The sequence below is a fragment of the Neodiprion lecontei genome, chromosome 1 (assembly GCF_021901455.1).
Source record: "Neodiprion lecontei isolate iyNeoLeco1 chromosome 1, iyNeoLeco1.1, whole genome shotgun sequence".
Classification (NCBI taxonomy): Eukaryota; Metazoa; Arthropoda; class Insecta; order Hymenoptera; family Diprionidae; genus Neodiprion; species Neodiprion lecontei.
Window position 1 is genome coordinate 13,052,756 of NC_060260.1, and position 13,856 is coordinate 13,066,611.

Here is a 13,856-nt window from a genome sequence, read left to right on the forward strand (position 1 = left end):
ATATATCTCCAGATTCGTCGTAAGTCAAGTGTATTAAAATATAATCAAAGACGAAAAAGGTCTGCACGCCGTGAACTGCAGCATCCAGTCGTGAAACTATGACTATGAGATCGTCCAGTTGTTCCTCCTGGAGTCGTGTCTCGATCTGACGGTGTATATATATGCGACGTATGTTCGGTAGATCCGGTTCCGGAAACATCACATCCTGTGGTGCCGGCTCCGGACTTGGTGGCAAGTTGAATACATTGGGAACCATGATCTGAGGAAGAAAAAAAGGGTATATACAGAAAATTTGAAGATGTTTCTGTAGTCAAAAAATGTTAAGCTGAGAAACAAATTCGAAAGCTATTAAGCTGAGTTTGGAGATTTATGAGTAGTTGAATATGTTTTTAAAATCACTTGAAGTTTCCTCAATACTTTGAAATATATAGCTAATTTTTTTCGAACAAAAGAAGTGAATGAGTGTAATAAATTGAAAAAATTTACGTTAGGTAGCAATTTGTATAAGGACTTACCGTTTCTTTTCTGACAAAGTATATAGTCGAAGACGCAAGACACTTTACACCACTTGAGTTTGACTGCCAATGAGCTGGTCCAGGTCTTGCAGTCTTATATAACGAACCCTTGTGTTTATGTTTTGCAAACGTAAAAAATGTGATATCGTAGGGTGGTCCCATGTTCACCGAATGTCGTTATCTCGATTCATGTAATTGTTCTGATGCGTACCGCTCCACGCATCCGAACAGTCTCGCTCGTTGGACAAATCATCGTTATTAACAGTAGAAATTCAAAAATGGATAAAAGTCTGAAGTCAAAATATACGGCTTCTTAACAGAATTTTCCGTAACGGTCGTACTTGGTTATATGATAGATGTTTGACTCACTTTCAGATCAGAACTCACATACTTTTCCGATACTGCATAATCTGTCAGGTTACGATTCGCATTTTCTGACTAAAGCATTGGAACCTAAATTGACAGTCAAATTACTTACCAAGCAAAACTATGTTGTTCACTACCGCGTTTTGAAACAATGCTTACAATTAGGCTTAAAATTACTCAAAATACACAGAGTTCTCAAATTCAGACAAACCCCGTGGCTCAAAAAATACATAGATTTGAATATCGATTTGCGCAAAAAATCTCAGAACGAATGCGAGAAAAATTTTTACAAACTGATGAACAGCGCAGTTTTTGGCAAATCGGTATTCAAATCTATGTATTTTTTGAGCCACGCGGTTTGTCTGAATTTAAGAACTCTGTGTATTTTGAGTAATTTTAAGCCTAATTGTAAGCATTGTTTCAAAACGCGGTAGTGAACAACATAGTTTTGCTTGGTAAGTAATTTGACTGTCAATTTAGGTTCCAATGCTTTAGTCAGAAAATGCGAATCGTAACCTGACAGATTATGCAGTATCGGAAAAGTATGTGAGTTCTGATCTGAAAGTGAGTCAAACATCTATCATATAACCAAGTACGACCGTTACGGAAAATTCTGTTAAGAAGCCGTATATTTTGACTTCAGACTTTTATCCATTTTTGAATTTCTACTGTTAATAACGATGATTTGTCCAACGAGCGAGACTGTTCGGATGCGTGGAGCGGTACGCATCAGAACAATTACATGAATCGAGATAACGACATTCGGTGAACATGGGACCACCCTACGATATCACATTTTTTACGTTTGCAAAACATAAACACAAGGGTTCGTTATATAAGACTGCAAGACCTGGACCAGCTCATTGGCAGTCAAACTCAAGTGGTGTAAAGTGTCTTGCGTCTTCGACTATATACTTTGTCAGAAAAGAAACGGTAAGTCCTTATACAAATTGCTACCTAACGTAAATTTTTTCAATTTATTACACTCATTCACTTCTTTTGTTCGAAAAAAATTAGCTATATATTTCAAAGTATTGAGGAAACTTCAAGTGATTTTAAAAACATATTCAACTACTCATAAATCTCCAAACTCAGCTTAATAGCTTTCGAATTTGTTTCTCAGCTTAACATTTTTTGACTACAGAAACATCTTCAAATTTTCTGTATATACCCTTTTTTTCTTCCTCAGATCATGGTTCCCAATGTATTCAACTTGCCACCAAGTCCGGAGCCGGCACCACAGGATGTGATGTTTCCGGAACCGGATCTACCGAACATACGTCGCATATATATACACCGTCAGATCGAGACACGACTCCAGGAGGAACAACTGGACGATCTCATAGTCATAGTTTCACGACTGGATGCTGCAGTTCACGGCGTGCAGACCTTTTTCGTCTTTGATTATATTTTAATACACTTGACTTACGACGAATCTGGAGATATATGGCTCCACGAGACAGATTTTTAATGGAAGAACGAAGACAAAAAAGGTCTGCACGCCGGAACTACCCGCGTCGACGTGCGCGGCATCGACGAGAGCTGGCGGGCGGATCTTGTTGATATGACGTCATACGCTGGACAAAACAAAGGCTACAAGTACATGATCACAGTCATTGATATCTTTTCAAAGTATGCGTGGGTTATACCGATAAAGAGCAAGTCTGAAGATGAACCCAACGGCGGACTGTGGTGGTCCATTACCCAGACGATGTCTTACGTAACTCGCGTCCATGAGAGCATGTAAATATACAATTTGCAAATTTTCACGATTCTAGGTTTCTTAAATTTTTTTAGAAAGTACATTAAATATGTCTTTTCTTTGTTTCAAATCTCTTTTAATGATCAACCAACGACAGACAGTTTAATAGTAGTAGTGTATCATACAGTAATATACGAATAATGTCACAGTAGTGGGATAAACAGGGTTTTTTTGAAAAAAAAAAATTTCACAACGGAACGCGTGTCGCTGCAGCTTCAACAGTTGACGTAAAAAGTTTGGAAAATTCTGAGTGAAAAAAGTTGAAGTCATTGATTTGATGGATTTCGGTTCACCATCGTGGTAGAAATTGAACAAAATGTCAGATACTAATTCAAACTGTCCGCATCTAGTCATAGTTTCACGACTTGATGCTGTAGTTCACGGTGTGCAGACCTTTTTTGTGTTAGTTATTATTATTTTAACACATTTAAGTTACGACGAATCAGGGGATATACGAGTATGGCTCCACGAGACAGATTTTTTAATTTCGTTAAATAAATGAGTACCAGATCATATAGTCTTTGTTTCACGACTTGATGCTGTAGTTCGCAATGTATAGACCTTTTTTGTCTTCGATAATATTTTAATACATTTAAGTTACGAAACAGATTTTTAATTTCTTTAGATAAGTACCAGATCATTATAGTCACACAATGTACAAACCTTTTTTGTCTTCGACAATATTTTAATACATTTAAGTTACGAAACAGATTTTTAATTTCTTTAGATAAGTACCAGATCATTATAGTCACACAATGTACAAACCTTTTTTGTCTTCGACAATATTTTAATACATTTAAGTTACTAAACAGATTTTTAATTTCGTTAAATAAACAAATACCAGATCTTATAGTCATTGTTTCACGATCCGTTTTTAATTCAGAACCTCTATCCTGTTAGTTAAGAGTTTATTTCAGAAACTTCCAGAATTCAACGTCGCATAGAACAGATTCCAAGTATTATTTTCGTCGACCGCGTACCTCCATCCGTTTTCTGAAGACGTTTGAATTTTTCCGCGAGCGCTTTCAAGAGTCCGATCGTTGTGATAATTCTCATCTTTTCTCCAATCGTTGAAGCCTTTCGCAAAATTTTTGTTGAGAAACCGAATGTATATATATTATATTTAATACTTTTTTATAAAATTAATAAAAACTTGTCAAACGAAATCTAAACTGCACCTCAACCTTGCATCTCATTCTCGACTAATCTGTACACCAACGTCGTCATGTTTTGCATTCCAAGAGCGATAGTAACCCAACTTCGTAGGACCTGCGGCTTTGAACGTACGCTAACTCAGATGTTGGTCGACCTTGCACTCTGTCCTTGACTGAGTCCGCTGAAATCTCATCGTACTGTTCACGTTACAGTTACGAGGTTCAAAACGTAGCTTAGAAAACCTTCGTCTTTGCTCATCGGTGTTCAAACTGACACTTTCTCAGATTGTAAAAGTCGAATTGCTGTTACCAACAATTTGTCGAGTTTAAGGTGGACAGGATGGTTTTGCGTTGAGTGATAAATACATATATTTTTTTTATTCAATACAGAACGTCGTACCATTAAATGGTATAAAATAAAGAAGCTTCGTCAAACAATGTATACAATTTTCATAAAGGTTATGCAACGCAGAATAATTGGAGACGCTGCACACGTTGTCCAGGTACGGTGTGTACAAATTAAGCGAGAGTCGACGCATCTTTGAATTCAATTTGACCGTACTGACCGTCCATATACTGCAAGAACAACCGCTCCTCCTCCATCGTCAGCATCAATTTCTGATATTGGGTCCCGTCCTCGTTCAGCAGTCACACAATCCGTGCCGGTAAGAACACGCTGAATTCGGTGTTCAGGTCTGTGACGAAACGCTGTCCGAACCTCGTTTGGACTCGTCGAATGTTGGTGTGTGTGTGTGTGAGTGTGTGTGTGTGTGTGTGTGTGTGTGTGTGCGCGCGTGTCTTCGATTGTGTGGGTAACATTAGATGTGTACGGTTCGGTTTGTTTCTTACTCCTCGTTGATCTGACGACACTCGATCAAATCGGCTTCGCCTTCATCGTCATCCGGTTCAATGTCCGATAATACTGCAATTACTTCGTTTTGCCATTTTTAAAAAGTCAGGATCAACGTTTTGTTATTGGTAATGGTTATGATGGTCTCTATATATTTATCAGAACAATCCTTTATTTATAATCTTTGGTCTTTCACACAAAATACTTAATAACAAATTGGCGAAGAGAACGAGAATCTCTGGCTTCTTGTTTCTTTCTTAGTGAGTACCATAGAGTTAAGAAATTTAACATCTGAGAAACTAGACTCGTAACAGAATTACACTAAGGTAGTTTCGCTATCTGCCACCAGGGTTCCCGAACAAAGACAGTCGTTGTTAGTCGTTGTATCTAACACCCTCCCTCAACGAATACTTCATGTAGTCTTGGCTAATCCGATAACCCGCATTTTTCAGATATATTTTTTAATTTTACAGCTTGCAGCGGCTTTGTCAACATATCTGCCAACATGTGTTCTGTCGGGCAATAAATGTAGTCCATCATTCCCTTCTCTTTTAAGTCCCTTACGTAATGGTATTTAGTGTCTACGTGTTTTGTCCGGTGACTAAAGCCTTGATTTTGTGTCAGCTTTAGGCAACTCTGATTGTCTTCATTTATGATGATTTTTCCGTGTGGTTCCTCCTGCAGATCTGTCAGCAACTTTCGAATCCAGATAGCTTCTTGACAGGCTTCTGCGAGGGCTATGTATTCAGCCTCTGTAGATGATAACGAAACGCAACTTTGCTTTCGACATCCCCAACTAACTGTTGCACTGAATAGTTTGAATAAATATCCACTATTAGATTTTCTGTCAAACCTATTCTCTGCCCAATCTGCGTCGGCATATCCGATTAATTCGTTTTTTCCATTCTTGTCTCCTAGTGTCAATTTTCTGTCTCTTGTCCCCTTTAGGTAGCGTAGAACCCTTTTTGCTTCGGTCCAATCTTCTTCTGATGGTTGCTGATTGTGTTGACTTAGTATGCTAACGCTTGCTGCTATATCGGGTCTTGAATTTACTCCAATATATAATAGGGCTCCGATCAGCTGTTGATATTTCTCACTCTGTTTCATTGGCTTTTTGTCTTCTTTAGTTTTTAGATATCCTGGATCTAAAGGTATGTTTGATGGCTTCGCGTCTTGAAGTCCAAATTTTTCTGATAATTTTTGTATGTATTTTGGTTGATTTATGTTATAGAATCCGTCTGGATTTTTTGTTACCTCAATTCCTAAGTAGTTTTGTGGTAATCCGAGGTCCTTTAAAATAAAGTGCTTCTTCAGGAAAGCAATCACATTATCGATGTCCTTCATCTCTCTTCCTGCGATCAAGAAATCATCCACATATATTATTAGGTAGATTTTTTCTTCATTCTTTCCTTTTATGTATAAACATGGATCAGCTTTGCTCTGTTGAAATTCGTATCTCAGAAGAATTTTCTTTAGTTGATCGTTCCAGACCTTTGCAGCTTGTTTCAGGCCGTAGATACTTTTATTTAATTTACAGACCATTTCCTCTGATCCTTCGACGATGTAACCTTCTGGTTGTTTCATGTAAATTGTTTCCCTTAGCGGGCCATTTAAAAATGCTGTCTTTGCATCAAGATGTTTTATCACTAGTCCTCTTCTGCCTGCTATTGTTAGAAGTATTCTAAAAGTAGTTTGTCGCACCACAGGGGCGAATATTTCGTCGTAGTCTATACCGTACTTTTGTGAAAAACCTCTGGCGACAAGTCTTGCTTTATATTTTTTAGTGTCACCTTCGGCGTTTTCTTTTGTTTTAAATACCCACTTACATGTGATGATGTCTTTATCTATTGGTGCTGGTACTATTTCCCATGTATTATGTTTTCTTAACGATTCAATTTCATCATTCATCGCATTTATCCAGTGTTCTTTATTTTTTCCAGATATTGCTTCCTTTCGAGTTGTTGGTTCTTCTGTTTCTGTTGTTAATCCTGATATATCTCTGTATCTACTTGGTGGTATTCCTTTATTCGTTCTTTGAGATCTTCTGATTTCTATTTGTGATTCATCTTGAGTTTCTCCATCATTTGTTTCAACAGGAAAATCTTCATATTCGTCCGTCGAATCTGATGAACTTCCATCAGTGTATTCATCTTTGGTTTCTTCATTTGATGATATTTTAGGCGCAAAGATTATTTCTTGCGATGTTTTGTTTTCAGTGATCTTTGATTGATGATCAGAGAATATTACATCTCGACTGATTTTTATACAGTCTGTTCTTGTATCCAGTAGACGAAAACCTTTAGACTCCTTAGAGTATCCGACAAATGTAAGTTCTTCTGCTTTCTCGTCTAGTTTCTGTCTGTGTTCTTTTGGTACTTGTGCATACGCCTTACATCCAAAAATATGTATGTTTCCCACGTCTGGTTTTTTCTTGTGCCATAACTCATATGGTGTCTTGTGAATTGCTTTTGATGGCAGCTTGTTTTGTAAATAATTTGCTGTATTAATTGCCTCACCCCAATATTTCTTTGGTAAATTCGCATCAAACAGCATACATCTTGCCATTTCCAAAAGACTTCTGTTTTTTCTTTCAGCGACCCCATTTTGTTGGGGTGAATAAGCTGTTGTGTATTGCACTTGAATCCCTTCATTTTTCAGGTAGTTCTGTAAATTTTTGTTAAGGTATTCTCCTCCTCGATCTGAACGTATAAACTTCGGTTTATCTCGGTACCTTGTTTTTGTCATTTCGATGAAATCTTTCAGGTACGAGGCTACTTCTGATTTGTATTGCATGAGGTATATCTCAGTGTATCTGGAATAATCATCGATTATTGTTAGTATATACCGTTTGTTACCTGGTGTCATAGTTTGCATTGGGCCGCAAACGTCGGTATGTATGAGGTCCAATATTTGTTCAGTTTTACTGTACGATTCCTTTGGGAAGGGTTTCCGAGTCATTTTACCTTTTATGCAGCTCTCGCATATCTCTTGTATACCGCATTCCTTGATTTTTATGTTTGTTGCTAATCCCTTTGATTCAAGTTCCTTAATTGCACGTGTTTCTCGGTGTCCGAAACGCCTATGCCAAGTATGTTGGCAGTCATCGTTGTGTCCAGTTTCTGTTGTTGTGCATGTTCTTTCTACAGTCTTGATTTCATATAATTCGGGTGATAGACTAGCTGTAGCTTGAATTTTTCCATATTTCATTATGTTGCATTCGGTGTCTTCGAACAGTAATTTATATCCTTCAGCTGCTAACTTTTTAACTGACAATAAACTTGCCGTTAGTTCTGGTACGTACAAAACGTTTTTTATTTCCATATTTGATGTGTTACTGTTATTGGTTTTGCATCTTATGATACTCGTTCCGATACCCTTTATTTCGCATAACTGTTGTTCATCAGCCAGGCGCACATGACCTTTTCTTCCCGGATTAAACTCGGTGAAACATTCTTTGTAATTTGCCATATGACTAGTTGCACCTGAATCAACGAACCAAGTATTATTTTTCTTTTGACTTCCTCTCGCACCAAAACATGATTCCTCATTTATCTCCAGATCTTCGGGTGTAGTCATCATGAAGCATGATTCATTTTCATCGACTTGTTTCGCTTTTTCATTTTTTTCTTTCCAGGCTTTATATTTTCTGCATTCCTTCTTATAATGTCCATCCTTTTTACAGAAAAAACAGGTTTTTCTTTTGTGCTGTTCGCTGTCAATTTTCATTGCCGATTCATTTTTGTTTTTATCTGTATCTGTCTGCTTTCGCCTCTTATATTCATCTATGAGTTTACTTTTTACCAACTGTATTGTGAGTTCATTTTCCGATCTGCTCTCCAGGCCTGTAATCAATGCACTGTATGAGTCTGGTAAGCTGCCGAGAAGCATAGCGGCTACTAGGTTATCTTTCAGTGTTTCTCCCAACGCGGCCAGCTTATTAACCAAATTTGACATTTCGGTGATGTGGTCCTCCATATTACCACCTTCCGCTAGTGTTAATCTACAAATTCTTTTTAATAGAAAAATTTTGCTGGATAAAGTTGCCTTTTGGTGATAATTCTTTAACGAGTCCCAAGCTGCACGCGCTGTCGTAGCGCTCCTGACGTGGTGCAATTGGCTGTCTTCGACTAAAAGTCCAATTGTTGCACGAGCTTGATCGTCACGTTCTGTCCAATCGTTTGTTACTGGAGATGGTGCATCGTCCCTTATTACGTTCCACACTTTATCCTTTATGAGAAGTAATTCTAATTTATAGCACCATACTTCGTAATTTTCGCCGTTCAGCTTCTCTATCTTAAAACGTGAGCTTTCCGCCATTTTTGTGTGAGTCTGTTTTATTATCCGGATAAATTTAATGATTCTTCGTACCTGGGCCCATAACCTGTTATTGGTAATGGTTATGATGGTCTCTATATATTTATCAGAACAATCCTTTATTTATAATCTTTGGTCTTTCACACAAAATACTTAATAACAAATTGGCGAAGAGAACGAGAATCTCTGGCTTCTTGTTTCTTTCTTAGTGAGTACCATAGAGTTAAGAAATTTAACATCTGAGAAACTAGACTCGTAACAGAATTACACTAAGGTAGTTTCGCTATCTGCCACCAGGGTTCCCGAACAAAGACAGTCGTTGTTAGTCGTTGTATCTAACACGTTTTGTCCTGAAAATATATCCTGTGTAGTCTGTGCGGTTGCACACGAGCTCTCCGGACAGACTCAACGAGCCACCGAAGATCTTGTAGCGAGAACTCTGACGTCGCGTTGCTAAATCCGATAATTACTTCTTCGTTATTACGTGTCATGATGATTTTAAGGTTTTCGCCTCACAAGAATAGCAGTCTGACTGATGTACAAGTTTCACGTGCTAATCTATTTTATACGAACGGTGGACCTGGTCAGATGTTACAGATTTATGTTTGTGTATGCGCGCGCACCTTTTGGCATTCCCAGAGCGATAGTAACCCAACACCACAGATCCTTGGCTCTGAATGTACCGCGGTCATCGGTCGACCTTGCACGCTGGTCTTGACTGAACCCGTTCAAAATTCATCGTTGAGTTCACATGGCAGTTACAAGCCAAAAAATGTCACGTGGTTGATATCAAACCGTCATCCGAATAAGTGAAACACAATTCTCGGAACTATTAATTTTGGAATGTCACGTGGTTGATAACGTGGGAAGAAATGTGAGGTGGTTGACGTTACACATCAGCAGTCCTACCCCGGGAAAGGAATTCGGCGTGGTTCATGTTACACATCAGCAGTCCTATCGTGGGAGAAGAATGCGGAACGGTAAAAAAGTTCTCGCCCCCCCGCTGCGCCCTCTACCGTCGGCAGGCGAGCACTACAGACTTTGACCTTCGGTACGGCAGACTGTGACGTCATCGCGGAAAAGGGTTCGCGTCTGGGGTGCGCGGAGCGCAAAAGGGTTTGAGTCTGAGCTGCGCGGAGCGGCTTGGTGGGCTGCGGGGAGCGGCTCGGTCGGTAAGTGTCGGTAACCGGAATCTGCGTGTAGAACTCTCATAGCCATACTACTTGAATTGATACGCAATTACGAGATCTAAATCAACCTCAAAATTGGTTCGCCAGGAATTAATAGCGCTTACCGCTTCTCAGCCAATTCAAAAACTCGCCGACTCTGTACTTCAACATTAAGAGCTCATCGTCGCAAAGAAGCAGTCACAGATTTTTCGAAAAAAAAGACAAACGATAGAGACCAACGGTCCTCAAACTTGAAATATTCCAGAATAACACAATGCTCCAAGCTAACGCCAGGACTCAAGTGAATAGCTTCGCTACGCTGAGTCAAAATTTGAACATAAGCGCTATCAGTCGCGAAAGATTCCTCAGATCTTATTGGTTCTTGGATTACGAAATTCGTAAAGTCTAGCGTATCGCTATCGTCGTTTTCCACTGTCGCGGAGCGCTGATAGGCTGTCGTGTTTGACGCTTGCGCCATCGTTCGGCAGTGGTGTGATGATGGCTTCGCGAGGCTGTACGTCGTTCGCGTTCTCTTCGTAGCCTCGCGTCAGCCCCTGCGCTCGCGGTGTAACATCGCTCTCATTGTGTCCTCGTCGAAAGCCTCCGTTACCGTCGTCTTAAAACGCGATCGAATTTGTCGCCGATTCCATGCCTGCTGTCGCATGTACTCGAAACAAACAAAACTAAACAAAAATCATGAAATATCTTACTCGCTAGTAAAGGGTCCCCTCTCAGAGTTGCGCATGCGTGACCCTCGTCCTGGCGCTCTCTTTCAAAATCACCAGCGATTACTACCGCGAAATCCTTACTGCTGCGTTCCACCTAGAGTTTGAGTAGCCCTGTGTAACATTCATCAAAGATGCCACGTTACAGTACTAAGAGGTGAAAGTGCACGTTTACATACTTCGATGCTCCTTTTTGTGTACTGTCTCTAAAAAGATTATTTTAGGGACTTTTCATAAACAATTAGATTGCTGGTATCATTTCTTCCTATCACAACTATGTATCACGTTAAGTGATCAATTCCAAACTGTGAAAACATTTTTTATCTTTACTCTTTCATAATCGTTATAAAACACGTATTTTTCCTCTAATTATTTCTTATTTCTAGGCCCCGATTTTGTACAAGGGTGTCACCGAAATACCGCAAGATCGGATTGACTTCATTAAGCAAAACTTCGAATTCTTAGAAATATTTCTGGGAAACTCTGACTGGATGGCTGGTAATACATTAACTTTGGCTGATACCAGCATCATCGCATCAGTGACGTCCTTGATGGTAAGCAGAAGAATTTTTTAAAGAATAATTATTTTCTATCATTTATCGGTGCACCACACTGTCTTTCAATATACATCACCCCGTACTGGCAAAAATAAATTAGACGCTAATGAGAAAGTGTGCGCTTTTCGTGGCCGTCAGAAGGTAGAAAGGATCGCTTTTCCAACCATCATCTTCAGATCTACATTAACATTTGACAATAATAACTTACAAATGAAAATCCTTTCTGCGCTACAGCCCACAATCGGCAACGACGTTATCGATTTTTATAATACTACTATTCTTAAATCGAAATAAGAAATTTCAAGAATTACTGTTGCGACTTCCTTTTACGTATTGAGAGTGAAGAAATAAGTAACACTTATCTAAGTATTTCGCTGCTTTATTTAGAAATAAGAACAAAAAAGGCGCCTGCAACATTCACGATAACATAGATTATAGGCATGTTGCATGGCGATCATTTCCACGTGGGTGTGCATAATTCCAGCTTACATGTTTTGGTTTAATTTAGGTACCTTTTCTTACTCGGCTGACAATATAAATATTAAGTAATGTTTGAGTTTCGATATTTTCATACAACAGCCAATGGATCTATGTAAATGAAGATGATTCAGACGGATGGAGACTTTCGTTTACGGACTTACTTGACTGACTGACTGACTTACTTTTTGGGTTTATAAACGTACTATATTAAAGCTTCAGGCGCATTCGCATCTTCTTACCTATAAATCCTTAGGTCTAGTTTGTATGAATTTAAAGTAATTTATCTGAACATCTACCGAGTCATTTTTCGAATATAAACTATAATTATACTGTATAATAAATCATATTAAGAGCAATCAAATCTAACTGCTACCAAATTATTATTACCTCACGAGTAAGGATATTTTCTTCATGCGAGATTTAGACTCAAAAATAGTATTGTTCAATATTTTTCAAAAGAAAAAGTCTTCCCGAAAAAAGGAAATGATAGCTTGTTCTATGATGCCATTCGAGAAAAAGATCAAAAATTCGTCAACTTCGAGGGCTCAAATATGTATCAATGCGTGAAAAAAATAACTTTTTATGGTGATAATCGAATTACATGGCCTAAAAATACTTAAAACACATGTTTTCAAAAGTAAACGAGTTCTTGTTATAAAACTGGTAAAAAAAAGGTGACATACCGTTTGCGTATGTCTAAGTACTATTTACATTTAAAAATCGTCTAAAATTATGGAATAAAATTAAATAACAAGAACTCCTGTACTTATTGACGGCAGCTTGTTCCAAAACGCGGGAAAATCGTTCATTCAAATACAAGTTCACGTGACCACAACAGCCATTTGGGCCCACCCTAATGGTATGCCAATGGTTTTCCGAGAATTTTTTATTTTGAACTTCATTTTAAAACACATGGCAGACTGACTAAAATCGTACCAAAACGCATAATTTGCGTAAAAATTAAAACTCACTTTTCCATATGAAGAACCCAAAATGACTCTTTCGCGTCATAATGCCCTCTGAAAGGCATACTGAGTAAAATCACGTCCGAAAATCTGTCACTAACTTCCGGTCGAATTTTCACGTCTAACACACGCTATTTTTCCAACAACTATCGAAGAAAGATTGTTTTGAGAAGCAGCAAAGCTGTCACTTACATTGCGTAAACTTATCGAGAAAATAAAAATATCCACAAATTTTATAGAAACCTTTTCGTGTAAAAAAAATATTTTGTTTTTACAAATACTATTTTTACATCCAAAATATCCGTGCATCAGGATTTGATCCTTTAAAAATGGTATTTATTCTTTGAATACTTTCTTTTGTTTAAACAATCGTTTTTCATTGAAATTCTTAAGAGTCTGTGAATGCGAATTAACTGACATGCGAATGTGAGAGAAATATCACTGTGCGGTTCAAAATTTTCAACGACGCGCTGATTCGAAGAAAACATGCAAGTTGCCAAATGCTACCATACAGAGTTCCGTCCGTTGAATAGAACAATTAATATCTCCCTTCAACCGTCAAAATTGGATTTCTTACGTATTAATTAAATGGGAACGCTGATTTCCTTTCACGAGATTCAATATTATGTCAAAAAGTATGATTTCTTCAGTGGGAGAGAACAAAATAATAAAGTTTTCTTTTAAGGCAGTCTAGTATACACATTGTAATTTTATAGAAAACAGTTCAATATTTTTATTTACAATTATTTTGCAGGACTTATTCTGTATTTTTTCACACGTTAATTTATTAAACGGAAATATCTGCCGAAACCATGAGCCATTTCGTAGCGATCTCATTCCAAAAATGTAGGTTTCCGAATGGAAATTTTCCGTGCTTTAATTTCTTAACTAATATCAAAACTAATGTAAAGTTCACTCAACATGCAAAAGTTGCCGTTTTGTAAGTGTGCCTCGTGTATGGGTCAGAGAATTATTTATAACTTTTTCTACGAATCTAGT

At 38.0% G+C, this 13,856-nt stretch overlaps 1 protein-coding gene across 5 annotated transcripts in view; it reads left to right on the forward strand.

The window, feature by feature from the left end:
• LOC107228000 (glutathione S-transferase 1) overlaps positions 1-13,856 on the forward strand; it is a 148,519-nt gene that overhangs the window by 133,967 nt on the left and 696 nt on the right. For all 5 annotated transcript variants that reach the window (XM_046731077.1, XM_046731081.1, XM_046731084.1 and 2 more), the window contains one exon: positions 11,242-11,409. In XM_046731077.1, coding sequence (XP_046587033.1) covers positions 11,242-11,409 — 168 coding nt within the window. The remainder of the gene's footprint in view (positions 1-11,241; positions 11,410-13,856) is intronic.